Raw genomic sequence first — 27,033 nt, forward strand, 5'->3', positions numbered from 1 at the left:
GCCGAGTCCTACGCTGCTTGCATCGGTGTGAATCTCCGTATCGGCGTATTCGTCGAAATGCGCAAGTATCGGAGGTGTCTGCAGGCGTCGTTTCAGTTCATGAAATGCTTCGACTTGCGCTGTTTGCCACCTGAATTCGACGTCGGTCTTCGTGAGCTGCGTTAGTGGCTCGGCGATCTGTGAAAAGTCTTTGACAAAGCGTCTGTAATAGGCGCACACGCCGAGAAATCGGCGCACGGCCTTCTTGTGGGTGGGCGGCGGGAAAGCGGCGATGGCAGCTGTTTTCTGCTGGTCTGGACGCTAGTGATGCAGAACTATCGATGGTACTATCGATAATATCGATAGCTGAGTCACTATCGAACTATCGATAGTAAAAGGTACTATCAATAGTGCTATCGATAGTAAGTACCGTATTTATTCGAAAATAGGTCGGGCACGAATATAGGTCGACCCCTACTTATAGCGCTCTACGAGAAATAAAAAAAAATATATTCGAAAATAGGTCGACCCATGTTTTTTAGAAACAGGAAAATTGAAACATAGCACACCTTTATTTACAATTAACTTAGCGCCCTAGTCGCTGCCGGGAGTGTCATGTTCGTCAGATGTGCAAGGAAGGTTGTCGGATTCTTCGCAGGCATCCTCGGCATCCCAAATGACGTCGACTTCGCTGCCATCGATTGCGTTGGAAATGCAGCACTTTTTAAAGCCAGTCACGATAATTTCCGCTGGCAAGTCTTTCCGCGCGTCTTTCACCCACGTCGCAACTTCATTGAGGAAAGCCCTTCTCGCGGCGTCCCGTCGGTGTCATTGCAGCATCCTCCTTCAAGCCACTCTTTGTAACTCTTCGCCACCCGGTCCTTAATGTAGCCGGGACGTCATACCTAGCGGTATGACGACCAGGTCTGTTGGCCTTCTGCAGGGCCTCCTTGACGCCCGGAGCCTCAGTTCTTTTTCAAGAGCGTCATGCCTGCCAGTTGCTGGGCCGCGAAAAGCACGACGCTATCCATTGCACGCGAACAGTCGGTCCCGCTGCTTCCGCCAACCCCTAATCAACTTTTACGTCGAACTCACGCTGAGCGGCACAATTGCTGGAATTCTCGGCAAAAAGTATCACTTGACGCTTGAAGTCAGCTGTGTAGCTCTACCGACGTGACACCGTCCAACCGCGCATTTGCAAATGCGAACCGTCACGTCAGATCGAACAACAAACAAAGAGTGAGGCCTTAGGCCAGTGCCAGTGCGGCTGCGCGTCGGCAGGCAGCACGGCTAGGGGGCTAGGGACTTCACGGCCTACCTAGGGAAATCACGGGTTCCAGCGCAAACATGGCGGAGCGGCTGCATTTCGCGGGGGCTTTGAAAAGGCGGTGTGCAGCTATTGCACAAATAACTTTTTTTTCTTAGTTACTTAGTCGGAAAAGGCGAACGAGTACGGTTTTTATACCAGATTTTATGGTATATAATGTGCGTATGTAGCAGGAACTGCTTGAAGAACAGCAGGCGCGGCAGTTGAACGCCATAGGTGCGGTGCTTTTGGTCGCTTTGATCGCGAATATAGGTCGAGATTCTTTGGTCACGAATATAGGTCGATAGCTGATTATGGGCAACATTTTTGAGAAAAAAAGGTCGACCTATATTCGAATAAATACGGTACTATCGATAGTTTAAGATCAACAGCGCGAACTCATTGCAGAATATATTCGGTTCCCCGCACGCGTGGTACATAGTGGAGCCGGAGGAGCAGGCCGAAGGGCAAGAAAGGTGACATGCTTGTGTTCTTCACCAGAGTGCTTCGCTGACATATGGTCATAAAGTAAAACTATTCAGCTGTGGCGGAAAGGAAGCCGTTACACGGGGTGGAACTGCGCGGCTTCAGTTTTATATTGCATTTGGCAATTTCAAAATAAAAAAAGTTATCAAGAACTAAGTTTGTTAATTGTAAGATGTAACTGGTTGCTTTTAAATATTAATTTATTGATGGACATATGCCACCATTTTGACTGCGCAAATAATTTCTCTCGCCAAAAATTTGCTCATAAATTAAGCGAAGCTGATAATAGGCTATCGCGAATATTTCGGCAATTTGGCCAGCCAGCAACAGCATCATTATTCTCACCAAGATGGATAGTTTGTCACGTGGTTGTGACGGTGAAGAATCCTGCAGCAAGACTGGGAAATACGAAGCTCTTTATTTGGTTGAACTTGTGCCCAGAAAATCAAACCTCAGAATACAAGCGATACACGCTGCGCACTGATTGCGGCGAGAACAGCCGCCGGCCGTCGAGTAATCTGATAATCGGTGGATCGCTTCGTCTTTTATACATCAGTCATCAAACCTTCCAGCGTTATCGCTGGTGCTCGCGTAAGCTCTCGAATGAACTTGAATATTTGCGTCCGGCGCGTAATCTTAAAATATCAGACAATCGCAAAGCTTCTCAAACATTGCGGCGCAGTCTACTTCAAACGCTGATACCAGACTGTGGGTGAGACCCGAATACATCAAAACAAAGCAATAAACACGCGTGGTAGTAACATGGCTAGTAATATTACCAATGGTGCTACTGATTCGACTATCGATAGTTTATCGATAGTAGTACTATCGATAGTTTGTTTACACTATCGATAGTTTGGTATCGATAGGTAGGAAAAGCGGGCTGCACTTGCAATCGCGACAGTGTAAAGACAGATTTGTAGAAGGCTGTCCTTTCATCGATAACCTGTGGTCATTCAATCTCTGATTAAGACAGCGGCCGGTCTGCCCGATATAACTGTTTCCACAGGAGAGAGAAACAGAATATACCACACCTTTGCAACATTCTGATAGGCCGTCCCTGTGTTTGACCCCGCACTCAAACCACTTTGGAGACGCACCTTCCACCTCTCTTTCGACAGCCCCGCAAATCCTGCCCAACTTATTCCTCGCGGAAAATACCACGTGTACTCCGTACTTCGCACCAACCTTCTTGAGGTGGTGGGAGACACCATGCAGGTAGGGGATGCTGACCAGTGCATTCTTATCCGGATCACTCGCAACAGGGGTTGAACCTTTTCGCTCGGACTTCAGGTTGCGCAAAATCTTTTCACAAAGGCGGGCCAAAACAGGCCCAGGGAAGCGGGCCTCCCTAAGCCGCCCCACCTGCCTGTTGAAGCTTTCCGCAAGAAGGTGTGGGCATGTTTTCTTTAAGGCTGCGGTCAAACAAGAAACAGCCACCCCGTTTTTCACTAGCTTAGAATGGCTGGAACGAAAATCCAAAATTGGCTTTTCGGAACGTGGTGAATAAATCCAGCAAACATGGGAGCCACCGAACCGAATGACCAAATCAAGAAACTGCATAGCACCCTCTTTGGGAACCTCAAAAGTGAAGTTTAGACCAAACCCTTTCTCCTTGAAAAGTTTCAGAGCGTCCACTCTAGCCCCAACACATCGACAGGAATCTACGAGAACAAGGTAATCGTCAACATACCTAAATATTCTTACAGCAATATCCGTTAGGTCGGGTTCAATTTCCCTGTCCACTCTGCTCAAATAAATTTCGCTTAATATCGGGGCAAAACTGGACCCAATACAGACACCAGACTTCTGAGTATACGCCTTGTGCACCGCCTATAGAGGCACCACTGATAGCCACCTAGCGGGCGCCGCCGACAGTACGTGCGGGAAGCCGAGCAGACGACAGCGCTTTGCACAGCTTTGCTGTGAGGAGATGAATGAAGTTCGCGGCTGCTATTTCCTCTTCGTGCGTGTGCCAGACAACTAATTCTGCACTGGCAGCTGCAGGAAAGGCGCGGGCCTCTACGAAAGTGGACTTGTGCACGATGTTTGTCACGAACGAGCGCTTAACTAAGCGCACGTCGCCGATTTCGAACGACGGCATGAAAGCCTGACACCGACGGTTCGTGCGCGACAGAGCGTGCGCATCGAAAAAACAAGTATAAAAAGGCGCCGGGAGCGCGCCCGCGCGCCTCTTACCCTCTCAGCAGAAGAAGCCTTCGACACAACCAACGAACGCGAAAGATCAGGATATTCGAGAAAGCAAAGCCGAGCCAGCGGCGCCGTCCGATTCCGCAGACGAATCGGTGAGAGGATCTCGCCCTTTCCCTAGCTTTCGCTGTGCTACGCACAGACGAATCATACGCACCTTCCCGAACCCAGGCGCCAGCCGATACAGGCAGTGCAAGCGCAGCAAGCGCACGGGGGCAGAGTCAGTCAGTGAGGAGTTAGTCGGCGAAGAAGTTATGTCATTCTAGAGATAGCATCGTTCGCTCGACCGCAGAAGACGTGTTGTTTGATGATCTAGTGCTGTGAGTTAAGTATCAAGAGATGACAGTGACAAGTTTTAAAGAGGGTCGCCGAGGAGACATGCGATGACCGACTGCGGAGGAGACCGAACGTCCGCGTGGAGTGAATCGTCATGCCGGTGAATATCAAAGGTGCGTCGCGCAGACCAGCGTAACAAGATCCAGCTATGAGGTGCAGCTCGTGCTGAACATCCGCTTTGTTTTGTTTACAAAGGTGACTTCTCAGTCACTTCTTGTTCTTTCTGAAGTCAACCATTGCTGCATTTCTGTTTCTGTAAATAATAAATATAGAACTTAGCTTGTAATAGCGCGGTACATGTACCGCGCTAGTTCAAGCTAAGTTCGTGGATGACCAACTCGCCCGAACTACAACACTTCTGAAATATAGAACGTTTGAGCGAAGTGCCCTGCACGGCGGTCGAACCGAACTAACGCATGCTCAGGCTGATAACTTTGGTTGTCTACCAGTGTCAACATGATCGAGTGCATCCAGCGAGCACCGATATGACAAAACGAAAGCATTAGAACGAGAAGCGACGTGTTAACCTGCACAATGAAGCGGCTCGTCTTTGCCAACGAACAGCGGCGATCCATTGCTTCCGTCGCTCTTGCTCAGGAGGCCTTGCGGTAAGTGAGTAAAACCGTGTTCCGGGCACGTTTTTGTAGGTGTTTGAGCACTCCACTCCACAGCAATTGTTATGCGACATCCCTTGAAGTTTCGGCCACAACACATACGACGAAAGTTGCTTATTTCACTACGGAAACGTGAACAACGTGGAAACACACGTAGAACGACGTAGGAAACCACGGCGGCCGTCTGCTTGCTTTCCCGAGAGCAATGATTGAGTTCGCCGCCTATGGCGCTTCCGTCCGCGCGCACTAGGCGTATAGACATTTCCACCCCAACCGATCGCAGTGGACCGTAAGTACAAGTCTAACAGTTCCAGAAAAGCCCCAACAGAAATACCACAATTGTCCTGGAATACTTGCTCGTCATTATCCTTAACAATGCAGTCCTTCACATAGGACAGGAGTTTATCGTGCGGCAATGAATAAAATAAGTCCTCAACATCAATGCTAAAACCCAAAAGAGAGGCTCCAACGTCAGTCTCAAAGAACTGGATCACTTCAGAAGAGTTTTTCACATGATACGGATCCGTAGTGCGCAATGACGGCAGGTGCTTTTGCAGAAACCTCGAGATGTGACGCTGCCAAGTCCCACGTTCACTCACAATTAGACGAAAAGGCACACCGATCTTGTGGGTCTTCGCGGTGAAGAACACATGAAGCAGGGAACACTTTTCATTCTTTACAGAAGCAAGAACTTTTGCAGACTCAAATCGTTCAGTAGACTGAGCGCTTTCTTCTTCATAACTTCTGGTTTGGCGTTCAGCCTTTTCAGATACTTGTCCACTGCCTCCTTCGCTTTTTCAAAAAAAAAGGTTCAAAGCAGAATTTTGGCCCCAGGCCCAACACAAATTCTGCTTTGAACCTCGTCTTGGAGCGGCAGAGCGTTTAGGGATGGCACGTTCAGTCTCTGCTAAAGTGGCCGAAAATGAGCGCCCACGTTGCATTGGTGAGGCTGCTGATATTATGGCTTCAGCGCAGGGGCGGGTTCATTCTCGTGTACGGTTAACTACCCTGGTGAATGACTTGGTTGCGAAAGGAATCCGGCCCTTGATAGCGGATAAGGAAGGGTCCTTTGTTTTGATGAGAGAAGAAACGTTTTTGGAAAAAGCGAAGGAGGCAGTGGACAAGAATCTGAAAAGGCTGAACGCCAAACCAGAAGTTATGAAGAAGAAAGCGCTCAGTCTACTAAACGATTTGAGTCTGCAAAAGTTCTTGCTTCTGTAAAGAATGAAAAGTGTTCCCTGCGTCATGTGTTCTTCACCGCGAAGACCCACAAGATCGGTGTGCCTTTTCGTCTAATTGTGAGTGAACGTGGGACTTGGCAGCGTCACGTCTCGAGGTTTCTGCAAAAGCACCTGTCGTCATTGCGCACTACAGATCCGTATCGTGTGAAAAACTCTTCTGAAGTGATCCAGTTCTTTGAGACTAACGTTGGAGCCTCTCTTTCAGGTTTTAGCATTGATGTTGAGGACTTATTTTATTCATTGCCGCACGATAAACTCCTGTCCTATGTGAAGGACTGCATTGTTAAGGATAATGACGAGCAAGTATTCCAGGACAATTGTGGTATTTCTGTTGGGGCTTTTCTGGAACTCTTAGACTTGTACTTACGGTCCACTGCGATCGGTTGGGGTGGAAATGTCTATACTCAGAAGTCTGGTGTCTGTATTGGGTCCAGTGTTGCCCCGATATTAAGCGAAATTTATTTGAGCAGAGTGGACAGGGAAATTGAACCCGACCTAACGGATATTGCTGTAAGAACATTTAGGTATGTTGACGATTACCTTGTTCTCGTAGATTCCTGTCGATGTGTTGGGGCTAGAGTGGACGCTCTGAAACTTTTCAAGGAGAAAGGGTTTGGTCTAAACTTCACTTTTGAGGTTCCCAAAGAGGGTGCTATGCAGTTTCTTGATTTGGTCATTCGGTTCGGTGGCTCCCATGTTTGCTGGATTTATTCACCACGTTCCGAAAAGCCAATTTTGGATTTTCGTTCCAGCCATTCTAAGCTAGTGAAAAACGGGGTGGCTGTTTCTTGTTGGACCGCAGCCTTAAAGAAAACATGCCCACACCTTCTTGCGGAAAGCTTCAACAGGCAGGTGGGACGGCTTAGGGAGGCCCGCTTCCCTGGGCCTGTTTTGGCCCGCCTTTGTGAAAAGATTTTGCGCAACCTGAAGTCCGAGCGAAAAGGTTCAACCCCTGTTGCGAGTGATCCGGATAAGAATGCACTGGTCAGCATCCCCTACCTGCATGGTGTCTCCCACCACCTCAAGAAGGTTGGTGCGAAGTACGGAGTACACGTGGTATTTTCCGCGAGGAATAAGTTGGGCAGGATTTGCGGGGCTGTCGGAAGAGAGGTGGAAGGTGCGTCTCCAAAGTGGTTTGAGTGCGGGGTCAAACACAGGGACGGCCTATCAGAATGTTGCAAAGGTGTGGTATATTCTGTTTCTCTCTCCTGTGGAAACAGTTATATCGGGCAGACCGGCCGCTGTCTTAATCAGAGATTGAATGACCACAGGTTATCGATGAAAGGACAGCCTTCTACAAATCTGTCTTTACACTGTCGCGATTGCAAGTGCAGCCCGCTTTTCCGCGGAACGAAAGTTCTAGCAAGAGACAAGGAACGTACTATACGTGATATTGTTGAAGCGTATTTTATCTTCAAAGCTGGAGATAGTTGTGTTGCCAAGCCATCTGTGGCGTTGCACGAAGCGGAGATTGCGTATCTCAATGCGCACTTGTAACTGTCGGTTGTTTAACCTTGCACACGTGGTTTATTTGCTCTTCATATTCTGTGTTTTTTCAATAAACTTTCAGTTGTTAGTATGCGCTTGTGTCGTCCGTTTCTCCCTTTGTCCACGTTTTTCGCGCAGTTTTTACAGAATGCATTACCAACTCGCCCAACAGTCTGTTCTTCTAAACAAGGCAAGTTTGCCACTTCAAGCCAGCTAATACTGTATCCATGACTCGCTGGAAAGTCGCAGGTGCCGAGCAAAGACCGAAGGGCATGACCTTGAACTTGAACAGGCCATCCGGTGTTATGAAGGCAGTCTTTTCTCGGTCTCTCTCGTCGACTTCGACTTGCCAGTAGCCGGTCTTGAGGTCCATCGAAGAAAAGTACTTCGCGTTGTGGAGGCGATCTAGGGCGTCGTCTATACGTGGGAGAGGGTACACATCCTTTTTCGTGATTTCGTTCAGGCGACGATAATCGACGCAGAAACGTAGGGTCCCATCCTTCTTCTTCACTAACACCACAGGTGACACCCACGGACTTTTTGAAGGCTGGATGATGTTGTCGCATAGCATTTCGTCGACTTATTTCTTTATCGCCTCACGTTCTCGAGTCGAAACTCTGTACGGGCTCTGACGAAGTGGCCTGGTACTTTCTTCTGTTATGATGCTATGTCTTGCGACCGGTGTCTGCCGAAGTCTGGTCGACGATGAAAAGCAGTCCTTGTATTGCAGGAGCAGGGTCTTGAGCTTGTCTTGCTTGACCTTCGGAAGGCTCGGGTTCACGTCGAAATCTGGTTCGGGACCTCGATCCTTCGAAGCAGGTTCTGTAGCATCAAAGAGGGTGAAAGCATTGCTGGCGTCCACAAATTCATCAATGTAGGCGACCGTCGTACCAATGTTGAGGTGCCTATATTCGTGGCTGAAGTTTGTCAGCACTACCTTTGCTTTACCGTCACGCAGCTCGGCTATGCCTCTTGCGACGCAAATCTGACGGTTCAGAAGCAGGTGCTGGTCACCCTCGAAGACGCCTTCAAGGTTCGCAGGTTTTGCGGTGCCGATGGAAATAATGACGCTAGAGCGCGGCGGAACGGTCACCTGCTCTTCTATCACATTCAATGCATGGTTCTCCGGCGTCGCGTGGGGCGGGAGCGCTTTGTCTGAGGTTAGTGTTATCGACTCAGACCTCAGGTCGATGACGGTGCCATCCAAGTCCATTCCAAGTATCACATCCCTGGAGCAGTTTCGTAGGATTACAAAGCTCGCAGGATAAGTCCGGTTATTGATGGTGACTCTCGCCGTGCAGACACCAATCGGCGTTATCAGGTGGCCTCCAGCTGTCCAAATTTTGGGTCCACTCCAAGCGGTCATTACTTTCTTCAGCTTGGTGGCGAATGGCCCACTGACGACGGAATAGTCGGCCCCAGTGTCGACAAGAGCGGTGACGTTGTGGCCGTCGATGAAAACGTCGACGTCGCTAGTCCGTCGCCTTGCGTTGTGGTTAGGTCGCGGCATCGGATCACGGCTGCGACGATTTGTTGCGGTGCTTCCATGCTGCGTCGTCACGTCTTCTTCGGTCCGCGTGGTTTCATCAGCAGGGCTTCGTCTGCTTCGCGTCGTGTTCTGCAGGTCTCCTCGCGTTGTCGTTGGCGGCCGCCGCGGAGGATCTTCGGCATTTCGTCGTACAGCAACCGCACCTCCATCAGTTGCTGCCCTTAGTTTCCCGGATACGGGCTAGGCGACCGGCCCCAGTTTGGGCCAGTGTACTGCCGGCGCTGCGGTGACATGTAGCGGCCGGGCGGTGGCGAGCGGAAAGGTCGTCGTTCTTGCCACTGTGTTCCGGTGAGGTAGTCGTCTTTGTCGCAAGGCCGTTCACCTGGCTGCGGGCGCGGCGTGTTGACGGCGAATTTACGTAGCCCCATCTGTCGGTACTGGCAGCGGCGGTATGTGTGGCCGGCCTCCCCGCTATGGTAGCAGAGCGGGCGGTTGTCAGGGGCGCGCCAAACGTCGGTCTTCCTTGGCGCGTAGCGCGGGGCATAGCCCTGGGAGACAAGAGGACGGTAGCGCGTCGGTGGTGGTGGCGGCGGCGGCGTCTGGCGGCCGAACTGCTGCGGCGGCGTGGCGTCTTGACGTGGGCGAGAAGGGGGGGCGTTGCGTCCGGCTGCAGCAGCGTAGCTCATGGCTTGCAGCTGAGGCAGTGGCGGTTCAAGGTTGCCCAGCGACTGCTGGATTTCTGATCGAACGACATCTGCGATCGAGTCCACTTGAGGCTGCGCCGAAGGTAAGAGCTTGTGAAGCTCCTCCCTCACGATCGCTCTGATCGTTTCACGCAAGTCGTCGGAGTCGAGGGTATGAACAGCTGGGCTGTCTTGAATCAATCGGCGATTATATTGGCGGTTGCGCATTTCCAGCGTCTTCTCAATCGTGGTCGCCTCTGAGACGAATTCTTGGACCGTCGAGGGTGGGTTCCACATCAGCCCAGCGAAGAGCTCTTGCTTTACCCCTCGCATGAGGAAGCGGACTTTCTTGTCCTCGGGCATGGCAGCGTCAGCATGGCGAAACAGTCGGGTCATTTCCTCTGCAAAGATGGCCACGCTTTCGTTTGGTAGTTAGACCCGTGTCTCCAGCAATGCTGCGGCCCTTTCCTTTCGGACGACGCTCGCGAACGTCTCCAGGAAAGCGCTGCGAAAGACGTCCCAGGTTCGAAGGGTGGACTCCCGATTCTCGAACCAAGTCCTTGCTGCGTCTTCCAGGAAAAAGTAGACGTGGCGCAGCTTGTCCTCGGAGTCCCAGTTGTTGAATGTTGAGACCCTTTCGAACGTCTCAAGCCAGGTTTCGGGGTCGTCGTTTGGCACTACATAGAAGGTCGGCGGCTCTCTGGGTGGCTGCATCACAATCGCTGCAGGGGATATCGTGGTTGTCATTGTGCCTGTCGTCCTCGTCGCGGTCTTGGTCTTGTCGGACAGGGGTCCGTATTCAGGTGGGAGACCTTGCTGCCTGCGGCTGGCCCACTGGTTGGCGTCGATGTCTTCTTGACGGTGTGGGCTCGGCTCACGGCTGGAGGGGGGCGTTCAGTACATGGACCAGGAAGCACCACCACCAGATGTCACGTGGTCGGGACCTCGACGAAGGCAGCAGTGAGCACGTCCGAGATGAAACTCTTTATATGGCCGAACTTGTGGCTGAGAAACTGAAAGTCAAACTACAGCAATACACTGATAGCGGCGGACAGAGCGTCGACCGTCGATCAACTGACAAGCGGTGGAGCACGTCGGCATTTATACATGTGCTGTCGAATATTCCAGCGTTATCGCTGGTTGTCGCGCAAGCTCCAGAATAAGCTCGAGTGTTCGTGTCTTGCGTGCAATCTTAACAAAACGGTCTACAAAAATTACACCATCTCCCGCTTAAGGGGACCATGAGGCGATGCGAAGCCGGAGCACTTGCACGATCGCGTTCCGTTGGCATTCGTTGGGCATGCTACCGACCTCGCGTCGTGGAACGCGAAGAGGGATGCTACGCGCGTCGTATCTTCCATCTAGCCTGGCCGTTAATTCTCACAGGGCGAGCGGGGAACGCGGTCGACAGGCGGGCGAGAGGGGGGCAGCATGGGAGAGGAGAGAGAAGTGGAGGGGACGCGCATGCGCTCGAGCTCATCGCGGTGTTGCGCAGGAGAGAATTTCGGCATGTCTAGCCCGCGTTTCAGAGGAAGAGTGGAAAGGGGGAGAGGAGAAGGGAAGGGGAGAGGGAAAGTGTAGAGGAGAGGGGAGAGGGGGTGTGTGGAGAGGGTATGCGCATGCGCAGTAAGGGTGGTCACGCCGCACACCACCACCACCGGATTGAGCTCCGCCTTAACCCTTTGCGGTCCAAAACCTTTACCCACTTTCCGGCTCTAGCGGTCCGAAACTATTTCGCCAGTTTCTGGCGCCGCGAATAAAAACACAAGCTGTGGAAGAGAAACGCACAGGATATTTATTTTTGCTCCTGCATTCTGCAGGCAACTCTTTTAGTGATATTTGGGCAACGTATGATACCGCTCAAAGCATTCCCCTGTGTGCAGGCCAGGGTTATTACTGCAGGTTTCCACCGCCGCCGTCGTCGTCTTCGTCACTCACTTCTGTCGAATCACTGTCATCACTGTCTGGTGGAGGCACGTAATTCTCTTCCTCACTAAAGTCATCCTCGCTTTCGCTAAAAGCACCGCCGTAAAACGCACGCGGTGAAAACGTGGCCATGCTTCTCAGCGAACCGCGCGCGCGAGTGGGTACGCTCTAGGCCCCGTGCTGATCATAGTGCTGCACCCTAGTGTCAAAAAAGTAAAACCTCAACAAACAAAGCTCACTTATTCCTCAAGAGATGGCCCTTCATGTATACAAAAAATGCGCGCGACTCGCGGTGAGAAAACAGCAAAATTTAAACCACGAACACCCTTGTCGGGCGGGGCCCGACAGCGGACCGCTACGGCCGTGTTGCGTTGTTGGGCGCTGCCCGACAACGGACCGCAAAGGGTTAAGATACTTCGCATCTAATAATCATGAAGCTTCTCGAACAATGAGGCGCGGTTTGCGCTGAGCGTTGCTGACAGTCTTTGTGGGCGAAAACCGAATACAGCAAAAGCAATAATAAGAAACGCGCGTGGCAATTTCAATGTTTCATGACATCTATCCCTCAAGATTAATCCTATTTGTGATGTATTCAGTTCAAGAGACCTCCTTGAAAATGTGTGCACTTTTTATAGGCACCACTATGCCCTATGGCATAAGTTAGACAATAAGGTACAGTTCGGTTTCTTGGATAACATCCAGGAGTGGTCGATGGGGAGTAAGTCAGGTGGTCAATCGGGGGGTAACCAAGGCTGCATTGATGGCTGGTGCGGGCTTCGTGAAAGCCCGTACAGGCCTGCAGGAGGCGGTCCAGCGTTGCCTCTGTGGTTGGGGCAATGCAGAAGGGGCATGTCATTGGGGGAGGCTGTGCACCAGATGTCCATGTTGCCCAGATGGTTGGAGTCAAGGCACCCACACCCCTCCGCCCTAGTGCAACCTTCTCTCGACGAGGTAAGGTGCAGTGAAGTCTGATCCAGGTGGAGGGAAGAGTGCACGCGTGGAGTGCCGGAGTGGTTCTTTGTGCAAGAGCAAACTGTCCTTCGGGGCGGACGAAGTGCTGGCAATGGGTGTTGGACTTCTGCTGGATGACAAGTGGCATCTGTATCCGGTTGGGTGGGGGCAGACTAATGGGTCCACAATACCCGGACAGGACAGGCGCACGAGTGGATAAGTCAGTGAACATCTGAAAGTGTTTCGAGGGAGCTTGTCACTTTTTGCAGCTCTCAAACAGTGTGCATGGAGTTCGTATGTGTAATTAATCTGTTTAGCAACAAGCACTCTGCTTTGGGTATCATGGCTGATTAACCATGCCTTATAGCTGCAAGCTCCACCAATAATGATGGGAACGGTGCCACTCTAATACAGGATCATGTTTGTTGCTTGTCAGGTAGCGTGGGGCAAACGAGGCTGGTGTGTAAAACACAGCTATCAATAGCTGCTTCTACTTGTAACTATATTGAGTCTTCAAATGATGGCGGCATTCTGTGCCATTTGATCGTTGGATTGTCGCAGGTGAGTCAGCGATTGGTTGTTGCTGACCAGTGCCTTGAGCCAAGGCAGAATTTCTGGCTAGGGTGCGACGGGCTGTGGCAGTGTTCGATTAGAGTAGTGGGCTAGAGCTGCTGTTGAAAGAACAGCTGGACTCTTTGGGCAATGAGCCATTCAACGCTGGTATACGATTTTATCGATGTTGTTTAGCTGTGCTTCTGCCTGGAGGGTCACGATAGGTGTGACCCAAGGAAGGCATGTGATCGCCCCATGGCATCTCAGTTCGTAATAATAATAATATCTGGGGTTTAACGTCCTAAAACCATGATATGATTATGAGACACGCCGTAGTGGAGGGCTCTGGAAATTTCGGCCACCTGGGGTTATTGGTGCACTTAAAGCTAAGTACACAGGCCTCAAACATTTTTGCCTCCATCGAAAATGCAGCCGCCGCGGCCGGGATTCGATTCCGTGACCTTCGAGTTAGCAGTTGAGCGCCATAACCACTAGACCACCGTGGCAAGCGGCATCTTAGTTCGTGGTCTCAAGCAAGTTGCAGTCTTTCAATGCTAGGTATTGAAGCAGAGCTTGATAGATAAGCCAGGTTGTCAGATCAACTACACTAATATGCAGGCAATTCGCAGTCTTTCGAGATATGTGGTGGATAAGATGAAGGGTATTAGCACTCTTTCAACGTGTAGAGCGAAGCCATGCACTCGCAGAGTCAGATGCGTCCAGTTTGACTCCTAGCACACGAATCATGGATACAGTAGTGAGTGCTTGGCCATTTAGGCTCAAACAAATCGGTGTCGGCAGGAGGTGAATGTGAACTCGTCTATTGGTGATGGACATGAATGCAGTCTTTGTGGCAGAAAGTGTCAGTCTTAAGTGGTGTTCACGTGAGGGAGAAATCCACGGGGGATAAAGGCGTAGCCTAGTGACGTCAGCATGTGGGGAGAATTCCCCTCAAATGTCCCCCTCTCACGCAGACGAGGCAAACGGAGAGGGAGACCACACATTTCAGCAGTTGCTGAGGACGAAAATACAAGTGCACTTCATGAGTGCAGGCCTGGAAGAAGGAACAGCCAAGCGTGAGGTTAGGCTTTTCAGACGTGCCTTTCGCAGAACGCACATAGAAGTCTCGTTCACAACTTTCACGCAAGAAATACCGATGTTGCTGTGCCATTTGGTTGGGTCGCCAGCAGTATTCCACGTGTTTTTGTTGTGGCAAATCTGGATTGAACAAAAGTGACATTTCTTGCGAGGTTGTTGATGGCAGCTTTTTCTTTTCCTCTCTCTCTGCTGAACAATTTGTGCACAGCCTTTCGGATCTGTCAACTATGGTTCTAATTAGTGAGGCTTTGGTGAATTAGTCAAGTAAGAGGAATTCGAAAAAAGTATCTTTCGATGTTGGTCTGCTATGTATTAATGAAGAAGGGCAGTTATCATAGCTTTATTTCATTTTCTTCACGAGAACAGAAAAGATGTTGTTGTATTCAGCATGTGCGTTATCATCTAGATAGTCCTAGGCATGCGCAGATGCACGCGCACGCGCCTTATCATGTCAGCTAACATCTGGGTATATTAACCATCACGGACTAAGAATAAACAGAGTTGTTTGAGGTACTGGGTCGGTGTAGTTACTTCGCGAACCTGCGACTCTCCGACGTAGTTCGGCAGGGCATGGCGGCGGATACCACAGTTGGCGACGAGTGGTGAAGTGACCGAAAGCTGAAGCATATGAGCCTGCACCAACCGCCCGAGTTCCTGCCGACGCCCGGGAAGCCTACCCTTCCGTGGACACAGTGGCACCGCCTTTTCAAGAATTATCTCCTGGCATCGGGGAGCGACATCCACTCATCTGCTCGCCGTAAAGCTTTGCCGTTGCACTGCTTGGGGGTGGAAGGCCAGCGATTGTACTACGCAATCGCATTACCGCATACAGCGGGAAAAGAAGAAAGCGGCCCGAGCGACGAGTACGATGCAGCGGTGGCTACGTTGGACGCCTACTTTACTGCTAAAACGAACATCGTCGTGGAACGGCACCGGTTCGGACAGCGCACCCAACTGCCTGGGGAGACCGCAGCAGCATTCGTCACGGCACTGCGCGAGTTGGCATTGTCCTGCAACTTCGGGGAGCAAACTGACGACTTCATTCATGACCAGCTTGTAGCGAAAACGAGCAACCATGTTCTTCGGGAACGCCTACTTCTGGAAGGAACTTCGCTTACGCTTGAACGTGCGCTGACTATCTAGAACAACATTGAAGAAGCCACGAAATACTCACTTGAGCTACAGTCATCAGCCGCGAGCATCCAAAAGGTGGATAAACATCAGATGCCAGCCCGTACAGAAGCACGAATGCCGTCTTCGCAGCACAAAGCGTGTTTTCGTTGCGTGTCTTCTCGGCATCTCGCAGATTCCAAAACATGCAAGGCGCGGGATAAAACATGCAGTAAATGCGGCAAATGGGGACATTTCCAGCGTGTATGTCGGAGCGGCATGCCAGACGAGAGGGCACTTGCTGTCCGAGAGGTCGATACCTGCAATATATCCGAAGACCGCAACGTGTTGCTTCTCGCCCGGCAGAAAAAAGCAGCAATACATGTGGACACCCTCGTGCAGGACGTGCCCGTACGTCTCCTCGTAGACACAGGCTCTGCTGTCTCGATTCTGTCGGCCGTCACGTATTCGAGGTTGAAATGCCCTCCGGTGCAGCCGACCTCAGCGGCACTGTACGATTTTTCTCGCCGCAGAATAAGCACTGAGGGGTGTCTTACGGCGCCAGTCTTCTTCCAAGGTCGACACGCCGAGATACTTTTCTACGTCGTCAAAGGCGGTACGGACATCCTCGGCATCGACGCTATCGAAGCCCTGCGGCTGCACATCAATGGTATGTCACTTCAATGCACTAACATTACGCAAGCGCCACAAGGCCTTGATCCTGAATTTTCAACCTTGTTCGATGGAAAGTTAGGGCTAGCAGCAAATTTCATTCACAAGGTCAAGATAAGACAAGGGGTCACGCCTGTCGCTGCTAAGTTACGCCGTTTGCCATTTTCAGTGCAAGACGCGGTGCGTGAAGAGCTGCAGCGCCTTGAGCAGAATGATGTGATAGAAAAGGTGGATGCCTCAGAATGGGTATCACCAATCGTAGTAGTGGCAAAGAAAAATGGCAAGATAAGAATTTGTGTCGACCTACGCGAACCGAACAAAGCGGTTGTCATTGACAAATTTCCGTTGCCTCACACGGAAGAACTGCTGCACAAACTTCACGGTGCAAAGTATTTTTCCAAGATTGATTTAGCAGCCGCATACCACCAGTCCTGCTGAGTCCTGAAAGTAGAGAATTGACTACCTTCATAACCGATAGTGGATTGTACCGATTCAAACGCGTCTGCTTTGGCCTTGCATCGGCACCGTCTGCTTTTCAGAAAATGATGGTCACTGTCCTGCAGAAGTGCAAAAATACTTTGTGCTACATAGATGACGTGATTGTGTTTGGTAGCACGCCTGAGGAGCATTTCAAGAACCTGAAGCAAGTGTTGCACTTGATTGCAAAGTCGGGATTGAAGCTGAATGACAAATGCATTTTCAATGTTCATGAAATAGAATTCCTTGGGCACATGATAAGTCACCAAGGTATACGGCCGCTACAAAGCAACATTGACGCCATCAAGGCTGCACCAGCACCAACGGATATCAGTACCCTGCGCTCATTCTTAGGAATGGTTGGCTATTATGCAAAGTTCGTACCAGACTATGCAGTGCTTGTTGAGCCTCTTCGTGAGCTCTTACGTAGGAATTCCACGTTCACTTGGAATCCTGCCAGACAAGCTTGTTTCGAGCAGCTGAAAAGTGCCTTGTCCACAAGATGTTTACAGCTTTTTGACCCTGTGGGTGACATTATCGCGACCACAGACGCCTCATCCATCGGGCTAGGAGCAGTGTTGCAACAGACAAGAAATGATGAGCTAGTAACGATTTCATTTGCTTCTCGCAGGCTTACTCCACAGGAACAGAAGTACTCCGTTGGGGAACTGGAAGCCCTTGCATGCTTGTGGGCATGCGAACACTGGAGAGTCTACCTTTGGGGCTGTCCATTCACTCTGCGCACCGACCACCAGGCTCTGACTACACTCCTAAGTACAAAGGGAGTAGGTCGCCGTCCGTTCCGAATAGCAAGGTGGCACGCAAGACTACTGGCATACAACTTCACAATTGAATTCCAAAAGGGTGACAAGAATACGGTTGCTGACGCTCTTTCAAGGATGCCTCTCCCAGTTCAAGTGGAGGAGGAAGAGACTGGGGAGACCGTTTGTGTGGTCTCACCATGCGTTACCCATGGGGAGTTTGTCGCTGAAACAATGCAAGACCAGCTGCTGCAACAGGTCATGAAGTGGGTGACTTCGACATGGCCTGCAGTGAAGACGTTGCCTGCCGATGCAGTTCCATTCTACAGGGTGCGGACTGAGCTCTCAGTCGTTGGAGACCTCCTACTTCGTGGAGACAAGTTCGTCGCACCTTCATCTCTCGTAGGACGTCTACTTGACGCAGCCCACGAGTCTCACCCAGGAATAACAAGGGCAAAACAGCGACTATGTGAGTAATACTGGTGGCCTGCTATGTGCAAACAAGTAGAACAGTTGATTGCATCTTGTGGTGTATGCCAATCAGTTGACAAGTCTGCAAAACCAGTGACACCACCATTGCAGCCAGTTGCATTCCCGTCGGCACCATGGCAGAAGCTAGGAATTGATATTGTGGGTCCTTTTGCGAACGTGTCTGCAGATTGTCGTTTCGCGATTACGGCCATTGATTACTTCAGCAAGTGGCCAGAGGTTTGCTTCGCTGCGAGGGTGACTGCTACAACAGTTATTTCCTTCCTACGAAGTATTTTTAGCAGGGAAGGATACCCAGACGAGATTGTGAGTGACCATGGTCCTCAGTTTACAGCCTGCGAGTTCGACAGTTTTCTCAAGGAACGCAGCATCACCCATACGTATTCGGCAGTCTACCACCCGCAAGCGAACAGCCAAGTGGAAAGATTTAACCGGGTGCTCAAAGAGTATGTTCAGGTCTGCACACGTGAACGTCGGTCTCTCAAGGAAGCCATCGCCGAATATCTAGGAGTTTACCGTTTCACGCCGCATGCCACTACAGGAGTGAAGCCTTCCGTTCTCCTGCACGGCCGCCATCCCAGAACTAAACTGGATCTAGTAGGAGCGCCAGGTAAACAGTTTTTTCAAGACCCACATGCAGCGATGGAGGCCGTCCGCAGCAGGGTAAAGCAAAAGCAACAAGCAAGTAAGACCTACACCGACCGTCGACGAGCTGCAAAGCAGTCTCCGTTAACAACAGGTCAACCGGTACAAATCAGGCTGCCAGATCATGTGCCTAAGGGTGCTGTGAGTTACTCAAGCCCGTTCACAATCATTGGCCAATGTGGCCAAGACACTTACAAACTAAGTGATGGTCGCACCTGGAATCGGAATCGGCTAGTACCCTGCCCTCGGCCTGCTACTCCTGTAGAATCTTCCTGTTGTGACTCGCCAAACGATTCCGATGATGCACCCCAGCCGTCAAACCTTGGAGCCTCAGTTTCAAGGGACCTTCCAGAACTGAGGCGGTCGACGAGGCTAAGAAGGCCACCGTCGTGGTTAAAAGACTATGAACGACATTGAGTGCTATGTAGTGTCTACTTATTGTTACTCTTTCTAAGTTATTGTTCAAGTTTTTGAGGGGAGGGAGAATGTTGTATTCATATCGTGGTTTTGGGACGTTAAACCCCAGATATTATTATTAGAATGTTGTATTCAGCATGTGCGTTATCATCTAGATAGTCCTAGGCATGCGCAGATGCACGCGCACGCACCTTATCATGTCAGCTAACATCTGGGTATATTAACCATCACGGACTAAGAATAAACAGAGTTGTTTGAGGTACTGGGTCGGTGTAGTTACTTCGCGATCCTGCGGCTCTCCGACGTAGTTCGGCAGGGCATGGCGGCGGATACCACAGATGTGGCCTCTTGATGTTTTGCATTGATCAACATGAGCGTTCAATTAAAATTTTGAAGTGCAACGAAATTGTACAGATCGCTGCTGTCTTCACCACGCAGACTCAGTCATGAATGTAGCAAAAAAAAAAATGAAATCCTTGTTCAGCGATCGTATAGTGAAAATTGAGTCATCAATGGCATTTACAACGGCCTGTCTAAACAATACTTTAAAAGTATGTGCATAACGTCGTAACCTCTTATAGCTTTCGTAAGTCGACACTGAGGTATACACTAAGTCTGTGTTGAATGCCACTAATCTTGCTCACTTTAACTTCAAAATTCTTTCTTATTATCCCTATGTGGGAGACCTAAGGCCTGAGCGGCGAAAGCTCTGCAGGGCTATCAATAAAGTTGTTACCAAAAATAGCACTGCAATTATGTATCATAGTTGGAGCTTTCTGCATGAGAACTATGTAGTCAGCAAGAGCAACCGACGCTCCATCCCTAGAAGACTTGTTCAAACATATTATTTATTGCTTTTAATCGTCAATATACTACAGAACATGTTATGATTTTTTTTTGTTATGTTGGTCTTTCAAGAAAACTAGCGATGTCAGGCTCAGACGGGCTTAAGAAAACGGGCAATGTCAAAATGCTTATCAAAACCACCGCATTAGAAAAAAAAAAGTTAGTGTCAGTGACCCGTATTATGGGCCACATTGGTGGTAGAGCTCTATCACCTGCTTGAAAATCACCTCTCACACAGAATTCTTCAAGTTCAGCTTAGTGTAGGTCTCGGACGTGTTCCACAAGCACGCACATATTCTTACGCGAGCGAAAAAAAAAAAGTGGCACTGTCGCTCGGTTTTGCCATCGCGACCACCGTGGCTGCAGCAAAACACACACAAAGCGATTGCAAAATGGTTGCCGCAGTAGGAGCAACTGCGAGAGCCATACACCTGCCTGAAAATTCACATTCTCCCCCATTGCGTGGGGATCGTTTGTCTTCTCAGTCAAAAGGTCTCCGTCTCCCCCAAGGAGGCACGGGGGGGGCCATGCCCACTTGCTAATTTGTGACGTCGCTGTCACGTGATCTGCAATCCCCGTTTCTCCCCCTGAGGATATCTCTCTCGTCTGAGTACCCCTTTATATGCGCACACCAGTCCGAGGCCTTGTCCAGTGCACTCTGGAAACAATCGTGTTGGCATTACAGGTCTCGCTGTAGTGTTCACACCGTCACGTTGTACATGTAGAGAAGAAGGTACAGTTGAAACTCAATCTTGCAAAATCCAATTTTACGAAGTTCCCGATCTAATGAAGAAATTTCCATTCCCCGGCAATTAACCATAGGGCTCAATGTTGCCGTCAACCCAAATTAATAAACTACTTTGGCCATTAAACCCACTTTAACCAAGTTTTTCCTAAAATAACTAAGTCAGCAAGAAGAGATGTCCTTCTAATTTTGACCAGGATGGGTTTTTCTTCAAATGTGCTCTCTGACACTTTGGCGTTAAAACATCTAGGTGCCCTACGTTTGCTTTGACGAGGCTGCACGCCGAGCCAATGCACGGAACAAGAACAACTGATTCAGCAGCCTGTAGCGTTCTTACGTACTGGATGGTGCTAGAGGCAGCTGTGGTTGGTTTGTTTATTTCATGGTTTATCATCGTCGCCTCCCATCTTTCTGTCCCGGCCTGCTCACACAATCACTGCATCCATTCTTCGCGTCATCACATATCTGTAGGCAGTCATAACTCCATGTGACCATCTACCTGGCCTGCATTGCCCAGACATGGTGTCCCTTATGACTGGGCCGCCGTCTGACTGCCCTTACAGACTTTTCAGACATGCAGGCATGGGTTGCCAACAGAAGCAATGCCACGGTAGCTTTTGGGTGCCGCTACATTACTATTTTAAATTTCAAAGGACCAGAAATTCCTTTCTCAATTTCACGAAGTTCCTGATTGGACAAAATAATTCGAGAGCCACTCATCACTTTGTTAAATTGAATTTCAACTGTATCTGGAATACCGATGTGGTCAGCACAAAAACAACTAAGGTGAAGGAAGAAAAACATGAACACAGTGCTGTGCTGTGTTTTTGTTCCTTTGTTTTAGTCATTTTCGTGCAGGCCATGTCAAGATGTCATCTAGTTATGGTTTTTGAATTCGTTCAAGGTCACAACGCCATTATTCTTGTGTTTATCAGCTGCTTCCTGAAATGGTGATGGCTCACTCCAAACTTTGAAAATTCTACCTGCCAAAGATAAGCACTTTCTCTCGATCATGGTGCAAGTTGCCGGGGTGTTTTGCGATTAAACATCAATGAACCACTTGTACAGAGCCCTTCAAACATGTTAGGTGCTAGTGTTTTGTCTGCTTCAGCTCCATAATCGCCTTCAAGATCATGCTGAAGGTGCCCTTGGAAATATTGTGTGCTGCAGGCAAGGTGGGATTTTGCACCATGCTCAACCCAGTTAATGACTTCCATCTTCGCTGTGAATAGGATCTTCTACCACTTTGCACTAACGGAAGGTCGCAGGTTTGATCCCGGCCGTGGCGGTCGTGTTTTCGTGGAGGTGAAATGCTAGAGGCTCGTGTACTGTGCGATGTGAGTGCACCTTAAGGGACGTGAACTCTTTCACGAGAAGTTCTTGATAAAAATATCTCTTGTGAGCTGTGCATTTCATAAAAATGTCCTTACTCGATTGAAATCACTGATAACTGGTATTTGAAGGTACGAGATCAAAAGGCATATTGTAAAGCACCAATTATGAGATATTGGCGTTAAAAGAGCATTGATGCCATTACCAAAAACGCTAGTTTTATATTAATGGACTCACGAGCTGACTCACTCAGGCTCACTCAGACTCAGGTCAAGCCATGACTCTGAGTCTGAGTGAGTCTGGCTGAGTCATATCTTGGTGAGTTTGAGTCCGAGTGAGTATCGCCGAAAAAAAAGTTCAGCGAGTCTGAGTCTGAGTGAGTCCGGTTGAGGAAAATTTTGGTGAGTCTGAGTCCGAGTGAGCCCTCAGAGCAAATTATATTTCTTGAGTGAGTCTGAGTGAGCTGCACTTTTTTTGCCGACCTATGATTGTGGTGCCTGGGAATGCATCGAACATACGTTCAATAGCGCTACCTTAAAAAGACACTTTTGGTTTCGATACCAAGGGGGCGGCTTCTCAGTGACGTGTCATGGCAGTGTGATGTCACGGGGAGACAGTAACTCACAATGTACTAGCGGCAGATCTGTCATCTGCTCGTGGTGCACGTAAACAGCGATGAGTTAATTGTCGCCAAGACCCCGACAGTGATTTCTGCAATTTAGGCTGCATGCAGGACACAGAGTCCGCAAACTTAGTGGAACTGTGTTGACTCGTCGCGATAATGTCCATTCTGGTGGGGCTGGCTTGCTGATGCTCAGCGATGAAAACTTGAAAATCAAACTAAATTATTTTATACCTGTTGTCTGACTCCCGTGTTTGGAGAGCTTTGACACTGCGCTTCAAGGAAACGAAAAAATCACAGCATATCCACGGAGTGAATGATGATGAGTGGGCGAAGCTGCGGAGGTTCATCGGTAAACCGAGAATCTTCCGTGAATTCTGCCCAGTACATCATCACCGACGTGAGATCTGGCGCGTTTATACTAAAGGTTCGATGAGTTATGACGACTTGCAGCTCACTTTAATTTTACATGTACGCTGTGAATTTTCATTGTTTAGAAAACCATTGCTTCAGAAAATCTGGCGTCTTTCGTTAAGCAGCTGGCGTCTTTTCGTTTGCTTTAGAAACATCTGGCGTTCTTTCGTTTTGCTTTTACAAAACATCTGGCGTCTTTCGTTGGTTTATTTCATCAATCAACGGCGTTTTGAACAAAATTTTTATTGTTTAATCACGCACAGGAGAAATCTCACCAGGCACTACCTTGGAGGTAAAGAATGGCTGCTAATGGGAATGAGAGACAGAAGAAGTCGGCTTTTAGCTACCGCTGCGAATTTTTTATTGCTCAACAACGCACAGGAAAAATCTCCCACCGGCACCACCTTGGAGGTCAAAGCGTAAGACTGGTTACGCACTACGACTACGACTACGACTACGAGGGACGAACGGGTGCCGCCTTAAGGAGCTTCGCCCCTAAAACATCTCTTTTACGATGTCTCAAAATCGTGTCAGTACTCTTTTAAAATGCACGCCCTTTTCGATCATTTCTCTTGCTTGGAATGTGCTGCCGCACTTCAGGAGTACGTGGAATTATTTTTTTCATGCGCCAATGTCTCTCCATTGTGTGTGTTTCTTGTGTTTTCTTGGTTTTTTTTTTTTTCTTTTCGCACATGAGAACGCGCGGACGCGGTGCGGCTGGTTTCGGTTTCATCCTCCGGGTGGTTATCGCTTCTCGCGCCCGCAAAGCTGATGGCTGTCTGGTTTCTAATCTCTCAAAGGGCTTGTGACGCTCTCGTTTATTGCTCCCTGGCATGCGATTACATCGGTTTCCCTGCGGTGCTAAATTACACCAACGATGCTGCCGTGGTTGCGTTTGCTATTTTGGGACACACAAATATTTTTCTCCGGAAGAGTACTCTGGTGCGCTTATTTTTGTATGTATGTGAGCTATATCTAGTGCAATGCATAATTTTTATTTATAAGAAATTGTATAAGTGCTTTTTTTAGTATTTTGCTTGATGTTAATATGAATAAACCATGTGTATATAACAAGCAAAATGATTTTTTGTCGCTTTACGGTCACGCAAAAATATTTTAGGCACCTTTTTTCTTAAATAGAATCGTCTGAAGAATTTATTTCAGCAATAAAAAAATTGCACATTTTTGGACGGCATTTGCGAAAAGAGTCTACCCTTAAATGGTTAAGCGCTACAATAATGTCGGTTCGAATAGTAAAATTCCGGTGCAAATCAAACCGAATAGCGAGCACTATTCGAAAAATATTCTAAAGTTGAACTATTTGCACATGCCTACCTTTAAGCAATGTTTGATGAATTCACGTTGTGCAGGGCCCGGGACACTCTGACGGACGCAATCAAGGCAAATTGCACGTGAGTGAAGTCTTTTCTTCCACACTTGTGCAGTGCAACAGTGTTACGTTCCCTGGCATTCAAGAAAAGCTCTTGTGCAAAGAAAGCATGTGCAAAGGTCCAGTGCATCAACACAGTTCCAGTAGCACTTGCCACTCATAATAGATGAGTGTTCTTATATCAAGCCAACTACAGTAAAATCTCATTACAAGAGACATGGTTACAAGAAACTGGATGAAAGCTGTGCTGGGGATAGAACACAAGTGGAAGAAGTAGAAAAGACAGGCGCAGACTAACAGTGCATTCGTTAGTTTGCGCTGGTCCCGTCTACTTTTTCTTGTTGTGTTTCGTCCTCGGTGCATTTTTACTCCAGTTTTTTTGTAACCTTGTCTCTTGTGCCAAAGACATTCGGTTCCAGAGTACAACCTTTTTGGGTCCCTGGAGTAAATTCTTCACTTTTTAGAAGATGTGCAACTTGGCAGGTGTCATAGTACCAACCAGCATGTGCTGAATTTTTCATTCTCTTGGCTTGCTTCTGTTCCGTTCCGTAGTTGAATCTCATTCCTTGCCAAGATGTACTTTTGGGCTAGTTGGTTCATAATCGCAGTAAAACAGCGCCGGCGAAAACAACAGACCAGACGAGGCTCCTTGTGTTACGTGTCCTTCTCCTCGTCTGGTCAGTTGTTTTCGTGGGCGCTGTTTTTACTGCAATCATTCCTCGCGTGGTTGCGGCTACAAATTGCAATAAACTTTCTGTCATTATGCTTTTATAATCTTGCACCGACTCTGTGACAGCGTACCGTTAAGTTAAACCTCTGCCGAGCATCTGCACCACTCGTCACTTTGTATGGTAGTAGCATAGCCTTAAAGGGGTCATGAACCACTTTTCCAAGTAATGATCTAATGGCCTCAGTATCGGAGTGTACTGCCTCCCGAATCGATTGCCGCAAAAATTTCTCGAATCCGTCAAGAATCAGCGGACTTACGGGGGTTTGGCGCACGCTCCCAGCGCTTTCTCTCTTTTCTCGTGCCGACGAGCGCACTGGAAGGTAGACAGGGAGGGACGGCATGGGGGAAAGAAGTTACGCCAGCGCGCGTCATGAAACGCGATCGCTCTCCCGCTGTGATTCGCTTGCGCGAGTGCGGCTACCGTGTACTGAGGAGGGCGCCGGCAAGTGACGGCACCCCGCGGCAAGAAGCGCATCTGATCCGAACGCCGCTCTCGATTTACGTCGGCTATCGGCCAATAAGCGTGCTATGTCTCTGCGACGTACAGCGGACAGACGCCCCGCCCACCGACGAGAGTGAGAACCGGCCTCTGTTTGAAAAGAGGGTGCCTGGGGAAACGGCAACTTCGCGCTCCGCTTGTGGCCATTACGCGGCGCGCACGACTGTAATATTTGGCAGAGCAGTTCATAGCCGTGTCAGCTTTCCGCAGGATGTGTTTTTTCAATCAGCCCAAGGGGTGCTTCATGACCCCTTTAAGCCATTGCCATGCTTTTATGAGACAGCTCTGTTCAAATCGTCAGGAGCCAAACCGCTTGGATGTGGTCAGGTGTGCAACCAACCTGGTTGGCTTGCTGCGAATCTTTGCTACGTTGGGACTTCGATGCCGATGTATAATGATGTGATCTAGTCCGACTCCTCATTGTTTTTAGAATTTTCGGTTATGAGAGACCTTGGTGTGGTGGTTCCACTCCTGTGCCCAAGTGCACCAAATGAGGTTTACTGCGACATCTTGATAAAATCGACATAAATTACACTAAAGTGTGTCAAGAATATTCTCGTATTTTACGGCATTATTACTGGCACTTGCACTGCCAGCATGTAAAAGATGTGCAGCTATCAAAAAACATCAAAATATATTGTGGTGCCTTGTAATAATGTAATACGGGGAGATGACTGAGTTTCAAGTATTCTGACTGTTATTCATTTCAATCGTGAATGATAAAACATGAAGGACCCTCACCGTAGAGGTTGTACAATCGAACAATGCTCTGATCCTTTCAACTGGAGCTGCTGACCGGAAACTCAGAGGCTAGCATAAGCGAGCAGTCATTGCCAGAAGCATTGAGAGAGAGAGCACTCACGAAGGTGTGCAAGGAGAGCAGTGACAATGGAGAGGGCGAGTGCAAGAAAGCTGCAAGAGTCTGTGGCGCACCTCACTTGCTGACCGTTCGGTTTGCAGCTTAGTGCAAGTATGGTATCAAATGAAAGGTACAAAATCGCATGTCATATAATTAAGGTTTTTAATGCATTTTATTTGTGGAAAATCTGCTGGGGCTGCACCAATCCATAGTAAAACATTAATGCCACAAATACAGAGTACACTGTTCTTACTGTACATGCGCCATCAACAGTGGTGGTGCACACAGCTTCTGTGATCAGCTCTGTCATCTTTCAAGTGCTCTGTGGTGCACAACATGGAACGTGCCCTGGAAATTAAGATTCTTCTTGCAAGTTAGTGCTCTGTACATGTGCACTCTTTTTGTGTTCTTTTCTTGTTTGCATTGCACAAGGATTCCACAATGGCATGCCAGCAAACCAGCAACACACCCAGAACATTGGAACTGAACCCAAACCTAACACAAAAACCATACTTAAACCGGAATTCAGCCCAGAACTGAACCAGAACCCAAACTGGTATTTTCTGAGTGTGCCAGAACCAAAATTTTCATCAGTCAGTTGTCACATGGACACTGTGATTGCAATGCTGCTTCACTGCTAAATATGAAGTGCAGCAAACTGTTGT

At 49.0% G+C, this 27,033-nt stretch overlaps 1 protein-coding gene across 1 annotated transcript in view; it reads left to right on the forward strand.

Moving 5' to 3' along the window:
* Nucleotides 1-27,033, forward strand: part of LOC119390968 (focadhesin) — a 395,558-nt gene that overhangs the window by 208,980 nt on the left and 159,545 nt on the right. Inside the window, exon 20 of the mRNA XM_037658681.2 lies at nucleotides 24,261-24,302. Within this exon, the coding sequence (XP_037514609.1) occupies nucleotides 24,261-24,302 (42 nt within the window). The remainder of the gene's footprint in view (nucleotides 1-24,260; nucleotides 24,303-27,033) is intronic.

Source organism: Rhipicephalus sanguineus, chromosome 4 (genome assembly GCF_013339695.2).
Source record: "Rhipicephalus sanguineus isolate Rsan-2018 chromosome 4, BIME_Rsan_1.4, whole genome shotgun sequence".
NCBI lineage: Eukaryota > Metazoa > Arthropoda > Arachnida > Ixodida > Ixodidae > Rhipicephalus > Rhipicephalus sanguineus.